Source organism: Martes martes, assembly GCF_963455335.1.
Source record: "Martes martes genome assembly, chromosome: 6".
In the NCBI taxonomy this organism is placed as follows: domain Eukaryota; kingdom Metazoa; phylum Chordata; class Mammalia; order Carnivora; family Mustelidae; genus Martes; species Martes martes.
Window position 1 is genome coordinate 104,986,687 of NC_137893.1, and position 14,621 is coordinate 105,001,307.

A 14,621-nucleotide genomic window follows, 5' to 3' on the forward strand; every position below is an offset into this window, starting at 1 on the left:
ACATTCAGTTGCATGCTGTGCTTTAGACTTAGTTTTGTCCCATATTGCTTGGTGCACCCTTCTCGTTCCTCTCCATGCCTTCTCCTCTCCTCCTCCTTCTCTTCTCTCTTTCTTTTCTTTCCTTGAGAGAAGGGCATAGTTTATCTTTCTACCACTATCTCAGCTACTTTTCAAATATATGTATTTTTTTACTCTAAGCTCTTCCTTATGCTACTTGGAGTGTCATAAATAATAAAGTCAGCCATTTAGTCAGGTGCCTTGTGTAGGAAGGTTTATGGTTGTTTCAGTAGTCCCAAAGGCTTATTTACAAAAGGTCTGGCAGATTTTATTGATTATATGCACACCCTACCCACGTTTTAAACCTTGAATAATCATCACCCACTTTACAAATGTTAATGGAGCACCATTTATGTGAAAGGCACACCCTCCAGCTCAGTAAGCATCTCTTGATGACTTTTTAATCCATTGTGCCTTACACTGGTCTCTTCCTTTCTTTTCGCAGAAGAATTGTAATAATTTAGACTCTCTGGGATGAGTTTCCTTTTCAGATGAGGAAGTTTGCTCACATTTGCAAGTGCATCCTTCTATTCTTCTGCCTGCTTTCCTACAGGGCTCTCACTCTTAGGAAAGCTATATTACCACCCCATATGAGTCTATCCAAATCTTACCTATGTATTGATACCTAACTTAATTCCATTGTTTTACACTGCCTGTTCAGGCCTTAGTAGTGGGAAATAATGCACATATTGTATCATTGTTTGGCAATTAAAGCAGTCAATTTCTTCCTCTTTTCTCCAAACTGTGATTTAAATTATATATTTTGATTTGATTTTCACATACTTTTGCTTGGTCTCCATTTAAATCATTGGCTCTTTGAAAGGAGGGACAACCCTATCTGATAGTGCTTTGGATCTCTTCATGTGGCCTGAGTGACTTCTCAATAAATGTTTTTTAGATCATTTAATAATTGGGGCGCCTGGGTGGCTCAGTGGGTTAAAGCTTCTGCCTTCGGCTCGGGTCATGCTCCCAGGGTCCTGGGATGGAGCCCCACGTCGGGCTCTCTGCTCAGCGGGGAGCCTGCTTCCTCCTCTCTCTCTGCCTGCCTCTCTGCCTACTTGTGATCTCTCTCTGTCAAATTAATAAATAAAATCTTTAAATCATTTAATAATCAATTATACTTCAATAGAGAATGAGTTTTTGAAAAAAATTATTTCATTTGGCTATTTTGAAAAGTTTATGTCTACCATGTTGACCATAATGGTTTGAAGTATTTTTAAACATCTGTTATACAATAAAACTACTATCTTTTCAAACTAGGAGGTTTAAAATACTTTAACTTAAGAATCTATTTAAAACTAACCCATATTTTAAAAATGAAACAGATCAAAATGTCGATGTGGATCTGGTCTGCATTTAACACAATGTAATCTAATACCTTTTTCTTCCTTTGCGGGGGGGCCAGTGGGGGGGCGGCGCTGATTATTTCTGGAGCTCTACTTGTGTGCCAGGCACTGGGCTGGCCTCTTGACTTCAGTGACTCCCTATCATAACTTTATGAGGCTGTGTTAGGAGACTCTTAGCCAATTCTGCCTCCCAGACCAGATGGCTTTCTGACCATTTGCCATGCCATATTCCTTGGTCACTAGAATAGTGTGGTATAGGAATGCTTGCTTTTTACATTTTTCCTAACATAAATTACACAGATTTTAACAAAAGAAAATGAAATGATATTTTACAATCTTTATGTCTTTCATGATCATGAAACTTGTAGTTTGCTTGTCACTTTTCAATATTGCTATTAGAAACTAGAAGGCGTCTCTTGCTTAGTTCCCCAAATTTGAAAATAAAGTTTGTGGTTGGTTCTGATCACTGTTATTCATCTCAGATTAAAAAGTGAACAAATCTGCCTCAGGTGAAGAGGCAACCAAGTCCTGTCCATAGAAATTGACAGTAAGCAAACTTTTTTTCTCCCTCCCTTCCTTAGGTGGGGGACAGGGTTTACGTTTCAACATGTGAAACATTTCAAGGGAGGAAACAGTAGTAGAGAGCAGCAAATTTAACGTGAGTGCTTTTTGTTCATTACTTAATGTTATCTTGAATAGAAAATAAAAAGGACTTTGTTGAAGAAAAACCTTTTTAGATGTCTGTCTCTTAAGAGTTTTTAACCTTTCCCTCACTAAATTAGTAATCATTAGTTCAGGACTTGACAAAGAGAATGGACCCTCCTGGGATTTTGATAAAAAATTTCCCCAAACAGAGATTTTGACATACTCTCTTTATCACACTTGAGAAGCCTGATGTTCTGGAAAGTTACTTGCCTAAAGTCTAAGGTTAGGAAAAAGCAGTTGTGTCTGTTTCTTTCTACTAAGATTCACCTGCAACTTCTATTCTTTTAGACACTTGAAAACCTTAACATTCATATAAACCTTAGAATTGTTAGGTGTAATTCACTTTCTCACTGAGTTTCATTTATGATTTAGCAGGTTGTATTAAGGAACCCAGAAGGAAGACTAAAGAACTAAAATGTGTGTTCCTAGGTATAGCTAGTTCAAGTATTATAGAGTTACAGAGTTAGAGGATCTAGTGTACATGTAACCACATCCTTACTAATTATCAAGATGGGATTGAAGGTAGGGGTAATAAAGACTAAAATTCACGTTTGCTTTTTTTTTTTTCTATGAAGAAAGTTTGTGAATTATATCCTCTATTCTCACATGGCTAAATGCACCTAGAAAGGAACATCTGAAAATAAGGCAAACATTCCTGAGATTGCCATCTGCAAGTACTATGGACCCTTTACTACCAGGAAAACCAAAGATTTGGCAGGAAAGCACCCCCTGAGTCAGGAAGGTTTAAGAACAGAACTCCTCCATTAGCCTGAATTAATTTCAAAGAAGCCTTGAGCTAGGTGGACCTAAATAAAGTATCCTTGGCATCAAGACTGTCACTTGAACATTTGCCTGTTTCATTTAAAATGCCAGCACATGAGTGGCTTTCTATACCTTAGGGAATGAGAAATGAATGGACAAAAATTGCACTAGGGATGGAAAGAATGTAAGAAAAATGGAAACATTTTTAATATTTTCCCCGGCTAAAAAGTTAAAAACACACATATTATAGAATCTTATTTGGCTGAATGTCAACAGTATGCAATAGCTAAAATTTAGTGGTATAAAAATATTCCAAGAAAAAACCAATTTACCAATAATGTGGGAAAAATAAACCAAGAGTAGAGATTTATGATTCAGTAAAGGCTATACATGTAGTTGTAAACCATAGATTCTAACAGGAAATACAGCTACAACAGAAAAAAAACCAAATGAACAAGCTTTGAGTGTATGAGAAAAGAAACTGGGCATATTGTCTGTCTCGCAAAATAATTGTAAACCAGAGTTCTGCTAGCAATGGAATATTTTAGTGACTAAACTGGATTGCAAAATATTTACCCTAACCTGTTATTTCTTTTCAGGTTAAGATCAATAGTCCTGTGAACTGTCAAACCCAGATGCCTTTGCTTGCTGACCACCCTTCTTTAGCTTCAGTTTAATTTTTAAAGCTGGTTTAGGGCCTTCGGATGTTTAAAAAACACACATCTAAACTGGTTCTTGGGCCAGACACTGTGAAATTGTGGATTCCTGCACTTCTGGAACTAGGCTCAGATATTTGATTCATTTTTGGTGGCTGTGACCCTGAAAGCCATCCAATTCAAGTGGTCTATTGATATCTTCCTCGCACAGTATCATACCTCTGTGGAATTCCTAAGGAGTTTGGGGTGAGGCCACAGTGAGAAGAAAAGCTATGCCAATCAGGAATTCTCTTCTTGTCCTTAAATGGATTTTTCTTTCTGTCAGCTACAGGTAAATGTTTTAAGGGACTTGAAAGATCATTTTTTTCCCCATCAGTCAGACATCTTAAAAAGTAAGGGATAGACAAATTCAAATTTCACCACTTACATTGTGACACTGGGATAGAAAATTTCCCCTAGCCACCCTCTCCTCAGAGACATACATGCACTTTAAAAATACTTAAGACTGGAACAAGGGCATTTTATTAACTGGTTCTGCATGCCACAGGCTGCACAGGTTTCCACTTATTTCATGTGACTGGTAGTTTTCATATTTTGATTATGAAGTATAAACAATAGAGTGTCTTGGGAAACTCACTGGATTGGCAGTGTGAAGACTTAATTCTCAGTCCCACGGACCCAGAGCTTTCATTTTGACCTCTTTCTCAAAGTAGAAGAATTGGGATTATGTGATTTTTAAGGTTCTTTTCAATCCTAGCCTTGGATGACTCATTTAAATACCAAGTTTAGTTTTGAAGTTATTTGAATTTTAATGATTATGCTGCCCTTTTATTAGGTGTCCCTAGATAACTGGAGTATGATGGTTGTTGATAAATACGTTACCTCTACATCGTTAGTTCCTATGCTATATTTAGTTGTGGAATGGCTATTAAAAGGGTCTGCTAAGATCTAGAAATAGAGTGTTAGTAACTTTTTGATGGTCGACTGTGTTTATATTTATTAAAATTATTAAGCAACTACTAATAATTGGATTGAGAGTCCAGAGACTTGATTCTGAGGCTTTTGGCACATTATTTAATTTTTCTGAGCATTAGTCTCCTCATTTATAAACTGATACTGTTGGACTAGGAGATGATTGGTAATGTCCTATGATTCTACACTCCTGGACCTCCCTATACCAAGATGTATATTTAGTTCATAATACAGCTAAATTTTTTTCTTAAGAGTGTTGGTCTGAGTTTGGGATCTTGAGAACAAGAGGAGAAAATAATACCTTATATTTTATATTCTTTACTTTGTACTTAGTAAAGAATTTTTATATACATTACCTTCTATGACTTTTTTTAAGGTAGGAAAAATAATACTTATTCTATCAGTAAGGGTTCAGGCAGTGAACAGATGGTATGCTCATATAGGGTAGTTTGAAGGTAAGGGAATGAAAAGACCATTTACAAAGATGTGGGCAGGATTTAGGGCAACTACAGGACACAGGGTGTTGCCCTGGGGTTTGTCTCAACGGGGAGCTGTTTCCACTCCTTAGCTTAAAATTGGGGTAGGTGAGGATCTCCCAACAGAAACTGTCCTCAGGTAAAGGTAAATTTTGGTGACCTAGTGGCAAGGAATCTAGGGAAATAAATACTCTGTCTTGCTCTCCTGTCCTCTGATCCTCTGTTGGTGACTTCTTTGGCTAAACCCAACTAGAGGCAGACTGAGGGGGAGCCCACTGCTGCAATCCTCTGAGAGGGCCTTGGGAGTACAGAGCTGTGGGGGAGGGGTGACAATAGAACTGAAAGGGGGGGCAGATGGAAAACAGGTGACACACTTACTATTGCCACTTTACAGATAATGAAATAGTGGCTCAGAGAGTTAAAGGACACAGCAGAAACGAAATCACTGGTTAGTAGAAGCATCAGAATGCAAGTTTTCTGCTTCTTAGATTCTTGCTTACAGTCTTCACAGGCTTCTTATTTTGCGAGCATGAAATTAAAATTCTTTACCATGTTTTCCAAGACTATATGATCTGCCTTCTGCTTGCCTTTCCAAATTCATCTTATAATGCCATCTCCCATTCTGAGAATCCTGGCTGCCTTTCTCTCCCTCAAATTATGTAATATCATTTTCCTGTTTCCAGGTTTAGCCTCTGCCTAGAGGACTTGTCCCACATGCCTTCACATGTGGCTAATTCTCACTAGATGTCAGCTCAAATGTCCCTGCTTACAGAGTCCTTTCCTGACCATCTCAACTAAAATATACTCTTCCAGTGAGTTTTTATTTCCTCTTCCTCTTTTTTTCCTTTCTGGCATTAACTCAATCTGTATTTTTCCTCACTGATTGGTGGATATGGTGCTTGTTTGCCTCCTCCTCTGCAGGCAGGGCAGCTGTCTGTCTGTCTTATGTCTGTCTTCTTATGCCCAGCACTTGGTCTGGAACCAATAAAGAATCTTAATACATTAGTGAATACTCCCTACTATAAGCAGTACTCCAAGGGAATGAGAAAAGAACAAACGTTACCAGTACTTGACTGCATTTTGAGGCAAGTGACACCCTTTTACCATCCCTCCCCTCTCTAGCGTCATCAGGTTTGCCAATCAATTGCATCTTGTTCTTGTCATTCAGAGATTATAAACATCAGTTTTGATTCTTATTGGGGGTGGGGCTTCTTTACAATAAAGATGGTCATAAAACTAGGTAACTGTGAAAGCTGTAAGTCAGGGGTTCCATGTACTGTTAAATTAATCTTCCCTCTAAGACTTAAGGTTTCTTGGAATGAGGAAGTAAGAACGAAGAAGGGAGAAGAGGACTGATTAGTTAGGCGTTTGTGAGTTTAAGGATGCTGGTAATGAATTCATTGATAATTTTTATACCAGTTTATAAGTACAATAAAGGTGAACTGAACCCCAGGCAGTTCTTCTGCATTATAGGTGACCATAACTGAGTAGAAATTATGGGGCATCATCGACAGTACTGGTTTTGATACAACTGGGAACAAGCTGTTTGGGTATAAGAAAAATGTAACCATTGGCAAGACACAGGGGTTCACTGCGGTCTGGTTTCAGAGGCCCGGGTGCTATCTGCTCTCTATTTTGTTTCTTTCTTCTTTTTATTTTTTAAAAGATTTTATTTATTTGACAGAGAGAGAGAGAGACCACAAGCAAGCAGAAAGGCAGGCAGAGAGAGAGAGGGGGAAGCAGTCTCCCTGCTGAGCAGAGAGCCCAATGCGGGGCTTGATCCCAGGACCCTGAGACCGTGACCTGAGCCAAAGGCAGAGGCTTAACCCACTGAGCTACCCAGGTGCCCCTCTATTTTGTTTCTTAAATTGACTTTTAGGTCTATGGAACTATGAACTACTATGTTGAAAAATTGCAAAGTCAATGGATCACTGGAGATTTAAAAAAACAGACTTAAAATTAGACTTAAAGTTTCTGTCATTTAGCATCAAACTCTTCATTATTTCTACTTCACCACAAACATGGTTAAAAGTCCTTAAAATCAACTTTAGTATAAAAATTATTATAGAAAATAACTTTCAATTGGGAATCTAAAACCTATAGTCTCTTCCCCACATAATAATTTATCCTGTCGAAACAATAGTATCTATGATATGATTATTTATGACTTATTTTTTTTAATGAACCAAACTCCTATTATAGCATAGCAGGAAATATTGTTAGTTAACTTACTGTTCAGAATTCTATGAGGATGACACAAGTTTTCTGGCAGCTTTTTTCATACTTTTTAGACTCTCTATGAAATAATTTTATTGCTGTCACTATTTATCTATCATCTATCTATCTATCTATCTATCTACCTATCATCTCTATCTGCCCTCTCCCTAATCTATTTATATACGTAGCAGTATCATTTATTTATATACACACAAAGACAAATCCAAACAAATTCTGGGTTAATCCCCCAGGTTTTCATCATTTGAGATTTTAAGCTTCAAAAATCTAGCTTGCCCTGTTGTTACAGTAACTAGCTCTTCTGTCAGATTATCTTATTTTTTCTTTCAGTTTCTAACAGCTTTCTTTTGGGGAGTAATAGAGGTACACCATCTTAGTAAAATTTTGAGTACTTTGCCGTTTACTACAGTCAAGAACTATTTCTTGAAAACTATTACAATCAGTTTTTATTATTTTATAACCAGTAACTTGAAAGGTATACACCAGATATTTTTTTGCTCTTCACAATATGGTGGGTGATAGAGATTCAACAACAATAAATGAAAACAGGCACAGTGACAGCCCTCATCTCTCTGACAGAGAACCCAAGAAGTCTTCCCTAAAGAAGCACGGTCTGAGTTAAAACCTGAAGGATTAATAAGTGTTAGCTGAGTGTGGAGGGGAAGATGAGAACATTTTAGGCAGAGGAAAGAGTATGAAGAAAAATCCCCATTCCAGGATGGAGTGTGGCACATTCCAGGAACTAAGAACTGCCATTTTTTAAAGATCTAGATCTGTCTCTAAAGTCATTATGAAAAAGACTGATTTCCATAATAAGCCAGGCACAAAGTCCCATCTCATTATTTCGTAGTCACACCTTAGGACATGATTAAAATTTCTGTCACTAAATCACTAGTATTTTAAAACTCCAATGTCTAAATCACTAGTATTTTAAAACAATGTCTAAATGTCTAAATCACTAGTATTTTAAAACAATGTCACTAAATCACTAGTATTTTAAAACTCCAATGTCTTTCATTTATCAACACTTTTGACTTTTGGAGAAGAGTTAAACATACATAGAGTCTCAAAGATATAGGATAAAAAAAATGTTTGCATTAGTGTATTTGATAAAGTGATCTGAGAGACATTAAGTTTGTTCTTACCACACATATGAATATGATATAACAATAATCCCTGCAAATTACGTTAAGGTGTATCTAACCCAGTTGGTGATTGGCTCCTCTACTCCTTCTACACCAGCCTCTGTTCCTGTGTAGAAGTAGAGGCTAAAGCTTTATCTTCCAGGTGGTGGCTGATGTGGGAGAGAGTAAATAGTAGATCATCCAGTCTCAGGAAGCCAGGAGATAGCAGGTAAAACTCCATGACCCCCTATTTTCTGGCTAAATCTCTTGAGATTCCTTAACCATGAGTTTCTTGGACTCCCTGACACACCGTCCTGAAGTCCCAGCCAGCCCCAAGACCCAGAATCATCCTTACCGATACTTAAACTGGAAAGGACAGCAGCCAGCAGGTGGCAGCAAACTGAAGTAGGAGCAGGACCCACTCGGATTGTGCCACTGGATGCTTGACTGGCTGGGCAGGTTCACTCAGGCCAGTCCATTAGCCTTAGCGTAACACAACTGTGTCTGCTACACAACTGAATTTTTAGGACTCTGAGCATGGTGTTACAGAGGTCTTCTTTTACACAAAATTTACCGTGATATTTAAAACTATACTAAATACGACAAAATGAAATATGAAGCATTGATTTTTGGAAGACGCAGAACTTGAGATATTCAACAGCATACGCTTTCCTGATTTTAGCCATAAACTCATTTGACAATGTCCCCATTTAGACCTTGTGTTTGTGATCACTGTTCACCTTAGGGGTTCTCTTGCCTGAGCGTTCCTAGAGCTTTAGCAGTGGCTTGTGGTGTGATTGAGAAAGGGTGTGAAGATGACAGTGTTTTATTAACACTCTATCAGTCTTGCCTATAAGGGCAGGGATAGGAGAAGGTGGTCAGGGAAGTTATAGGAGGGGATTAAAGCATAAATGTAGCATGAATTCTCGCTTGCAGTTTGGGGATGATAGGCAGTAGAGAACCACATTCTTTCTCCTGCCGGGTTTAGCTGAGTGGCGGTCTATGAAGATGAGTTTATTCTATTAGGCTACAGGGAGCACAGCAGAGAAATGACTTTGGTTCATCTCTATTTATGATGGCTGGAACAACACAGCCCTCTTCCACCCACTCCCTCTCACCCTGCAGTGTGCTTGTAATGTGGAGGAAATCCAGATCTTATGCAACTGAGGATTATTATATATATTTCATTTTACTTTTCCAGAAGGAAAGTGACTTAATTTGTGAACAATCAAGAGTTGAAATTCTGCCTTACCTTGTTCACAGTAGATTCCAGTGGTTCCCAGAGGACAGTAACAGGTGTATCCATGGGGCAGTGAAACACAAGTTGCCCCTTTGCTACAGTTGTGTGGAGGGTCATGTTCAGGGTCACAGGTGGAAATGGTCTCTGTGCAGAATTCTCCTTTCCACCCAGGGGGACAATTGCAGCTGTAGGTTGAGAAAGAAGGTCACATGGCTTGAACACTTGAACAGAGATGGATATATACTTGCTGATGTTAACTTGGCAGTTTTGACCAAGGTTCCAAGATAGAAAAGATTCTGTACATCAAAGCAAATTGTGATTCAAACTACTAAGAGCCAAACTGTCAAAGGAAAGAGCCAATAACTGATTATAGGATTACTGGACTCCACATAAAAAAAAAATTAAAAGGTTCAGCACATGGAAATTGAAGGAGACTTTAGAGAATCATTTCTTTGGGCAAAACAGCATGGTAAGACCCTCTCCCTGCCTGACATCAACACCAAGGGAGAGGCTGTTAACAAAGTCTCTGCCTCCTAAACTTGAGCCTACAGAAGGAAATTCAGCTTGATATGTGTTCCCTCACCTTGGTGAACACATAGGTCCAGCTCCTGGGGCTGGAAAAGGAACTGGAAAAGGAAAGTTGCCCCTCCAGAGATGAGGCAAATGGCAGTGAATCCCAGGGATGGGTTGTGGCCCTCTGAGTTAGGATCAGCTTGCAGACATACAAAAGGGATCTTGCCCAGAGGGTATCTTGGTAGCTGAAGAAACCTCAGCAGTGAGAGGCAGTTAGTAAATGGCCAGGGCAGAATCTGAAAGATAAAGAGGACATCCTATTTTGAAAATAGACTGTGTCTGGATTTAGAGAGTGATATTGGGGGGAGCCACACAAGAGAGCGATAGACCGACCCACTAAATGTAGAGATGCCAGATAAAATGTAAGGAATTTAATTAAGTTTGAATGTCAGATAGACAATGAATAATTTTTCAGTATGTCCCATGCAGTGTTTGAATTTCAGATAAGCAACATTTGAGATATATACTAAAAATTATCTGTTGTCTGTCTGGAATTCAAATTTATCTGGGTGTCCTGTATTCCTCTCCCCCCCCCCCAATCTGGAAACCTTACATACCAGGGGCACATGAAAGAAAAGTGTTACTTTTCATCCCTGCCAGGCCTAGGGGAACACTAACCATTAGACAATGGTGCAAGTCAAGGAAGTCCATTCCAGGATGTGGTGTGTGGCACCGAGTCAGAAACCACCAGACTGGGAAAAGACAGCAGTAGCAGATCACACCTCTTTTGGAGACCTTTTGTTCATGTGGTAAGCCCTGGCTGACTTTAGGCCAACAGTCATGGACAGTGAAGTGTTGTTAGTATTTTGAAGTGAACCCTTTGAATGACCGAATGGAGAGTATATTTGCAAATTAGAGTGTCTATTAGCTAAGCTGGAGCAGAAAATTCAATGGATCTCCCATGTTTTAGTCCAGGTCCAAGAAAAGGATAACTCCTAAGCAGGTTTAAAATGACAGCGAGAAACAAAAGTAAATTTACTTTATGAATATATCCATGAATCTGGGGTCAAACTGACTTGTCCTCAGTTCATTACAATGGCTTTTACTTAATGGCAAGCTGTAAACACAGATGACATTAACAGTGCTGCTGGAATTGTTGAAAAATCACTTATAGTATAATTCCCAAAGTGAGCAAGTCAAGATAAGACAGGTAGAAAACAGAAATATCTTCCATTTTCTTTTTTCTTTAGGCTGGAAGAATCCTCACAGACTCTGACGATTAAAGGCAGCTCATGCAGTCTACACTAGGTGGATCACCCAGTATGTGACAATATATGTCAGTATGAACATATGGCCCATTATATGCCACATGGAGGGGGAAGTAAGGACGATGAACACTCTTTCTACAAACATATTTAACAACCTTTATGATTTTATAGAAACAACAGGTAAGACCTTCATAAAATTGGGATTAACCCAAAAGGATAAAATCAAAATCACTTGTGACTTCTGATCACAGGAAGGCTGACATTTTTTGAGCACTTGGCAAGTATCTTCCCACTACTTCCTCTAAGCAAATTTTAACATTAAAAGTGCTGGTAAATTGAATATTTACATGTTAAAGAATGAAACTAGACTCCTATTTTAACCACTTAAAAAAATTAACTCAAACCGGATTAAAGAATTAAGTGTAAGACCTGAAACTGTAAAACTCCTAGAAGAAAACAGGGTTTTTAGTTTTCCTTTTCTTAAAACATTATATAAATGTAGTGATATTACTGCCTTTCCTTCAGGATTACATTTTTGGGATTCACCCATGCTGACGCATGTAGCCGCTGCACTCATTGTCAATACTGCATAACCCGATGAGCAGAAGTTCCTATCTTTTGTGTAGTTGAAATTTCAATGTTTTCTTCTATGGCTTGCATTTTTTAATGACTTATTTAAGAAAGCTTTCCCTATTTCGAGGTCAGAAAATTATTATTTTATGTTGTCTCCTCAGACTATTATTATTTTTATCTCTCACATTTAAGTCTTAATACATCGGAAATTATTTTTTGTGTTTGAGGTGGGGTTAGAGATCCAATTAGTTTTCCACATGGATGACCAATAGTTTTAGTTTCCGTCACTGATGAGTTCATCCTTTTCCACTCATGAGCTCTGTCCATGTGTGCCCTGTCCTGCATCTCTCCATCCTGTTCCTTCAGTTCATCTGTCTAACCTTGCACCAATATCACACTGTCTTAATTTCTCCTGCTTTTTTTTTTAAGATTTTTTTTATTTATTTGACAGAGATCACAAGTAGAGAGGCAGATAGAGAGAGAAGGGGAAGCAGGCTCCCCGCTGATCAGAGAGCCCCATGAGGGGCTCGATCCCAGGACCCTGAGATCATGACCCGAGCCGAAGGCAGAGGCTTAACCCACTGAGCCACCCAGGCGCCCCTCTCCTGCTTTTCTAATAGGTCTTGATAATTAGAATGGCAAGCTCTGCTATTTTGCTTTTCTGTTCAGGACTGTCTTAGTTATTCTTAGCTCTTTGCTCTTGTACATCTTTCCCTTCAAACTAATCCCAAGTTCAAGACAGGCAAATTTTCCTTGTCTAAAACAAGGCTCATTTTTCTTTTGTTCTTACATTGACGGTGTGGCTTGTAGGAGTCCCAGGCCTGTGAGGGGTTTGCTATTAGATCCCCTACCTCAGGCATCCTTAGCCTTTAAAGAAGATCCACTATAAACTGTGCAGCCCTCAAAGGTAAGTTCAGACATGCTTTACCTTTTAGCAGGAACTCAAGGCAAAAGCCAATTTTGATGCTTACTTTCTAGAGTCTGGCTTTCATTTCATTTGGAATCTGTAGATGTATTGTTTTCACTTCAGGTAACAGTGTTCTGGATGTATATACTTCATATTTTATTTGGATTTCAACATTTTCATTTGGAAGGGTCATTCAAGATGTGTAATACCCCATAGTTCCACAAACAGAACTCCTTATTCCATATTCATTAACTTCTCCACAACCTTACATTGAGTGGTTGAATGTTATTTCATGAATTCATAAAATATACTTTATTCTTATAGTCACTTGTGAGATATTATGTTTTTAATTTTTTACTGTCTACAAATAACAGTGATAAACTCTTATAGTTAAATCTTTGTGCACATCTTGATCATTTCCTTTGGATAAATTTAAATATCATCATGACTTCTAGGCTTTGAACACATATTCCAACCTGCCCCCATAATAATTGTACCAATTTACATTCCCATCATCAATGAATGAGAATGCTCCTGAAATAATAGATGTGTATATACTAAAAAATATGAAATATTTTATAGACTTCTTTTTTATTGACCCAATTATTTTCTTTCTTTCTTTCTTTTTTTTTTTTAAGGATCTTATTTATTTATTTGACAGAGAAAGAGATAGCGAGAGAGGGAATACAAGCGGGGGAGTGGGAGAGGGAGAAGCAGGCTTCCCGCCCAGCAGGGAGCATGATGCGGGGCTTGATCTCAGGGTTCTGGGATCATGACCTGAGTCAAAGGCAGATGGTTAACAACCGAGTCACCCAGGCACCTCCAATAATTATTTATTAAGATAAAGTGACTTCGTGTCTGCCTATACATATTTACCAAGAACATATTCATTTCAAACTCCTATATTTTCCTATATTATTTGGCAGTCTAATCACATTTATGCTTCACCAAAATTCATTTTATCAACTTAAATTTTTTTTCAGTATTTACTGTGTGCATAGCACAGCACTATCATAGGTCATAAAGGATAGGCAGAAGATGTGTAAGGAGTGAGCTCTGGCCTCAGCAGAGGTGAGGTATGCTGGGATAAAGCACCATGCGCTCCATATGCCGAGGAACCTATTGAGTGGCACAGAGAAGTGCTGTCAGATCCAAAAACCAGCAGGGGGAATAACTCCAGGAAAAAAATTAACATTACCGCCACATGTTCATCAATGCGCTGTGATGTTGGTGTTGGGGGGTATTCAAAACAACAATTCTCAGCTATTTGGAACTCAGAGACCTAGGCACATACACAGAGTAGCAAAAAAAAGCAAACGACAGTTTCTGAGGATATTGCCATTTCATTAAATAGAGTGGTTAGCTCAGTCCTGATTGAAAAAAAAAATTATCTGATTATTGTATCTAAGTTAACATTTGTGCAAAAAATGTTTGAAAGTTGCATAAGGTTCTCCAGAATGGAGAGAAACAAAATACAGATTTAATCTGCTACAAAATTACATATTGATTTGAGTTACTGTTTGAAGAGCACAAAGGTCATGAAATATGTAAGGACCTTTTCTACAAAAATAGACTGTCTTCTGACTCACAGTCCTCTCTTCTGGCCTTCCCAGGGATGGCCCCTGCGCTGGGTGGCGTCGGGGTGCACTGCTGTCCTCCCGCGGGGAACTAGGTCAACACAGGCATTCTACTGTGTGCAACCTTCCAAATGTACCTATAGACCTTCAGATTTGAAAAACTGCTTTGGGGGCGCCTGGGTGGCTCAGTGGGTTAGGCCTCTGCCTTCA

At 38.6% G+C, this 14,621-nt stretch overlaps 1 protein-coding gene across 1 annotated transcript in view; it reads right to left on the bottom strand.

Moving 5' to 3' along the window:
* EYS (eyes shut homolog) overlaps positions 1 to 14,621 on the bottom strand; it is a gene marked incomplete at both ends in the record, with an annotated part of 1,618,725 nt that overhangs the window by 11,499 nt on the left and 1,592,605 nt on the right. The window contains one exon of the mRNA XM_080805925.1: positions 9,586 to 9,758. Coding sequence (XP_080662051.1) covers positions 9,586 to 9,758 — 173 coding nt within the window. The remainder of the gene's footprint in view (positions 1 to 9,585; positions 9,759 to 14,621) is intronic.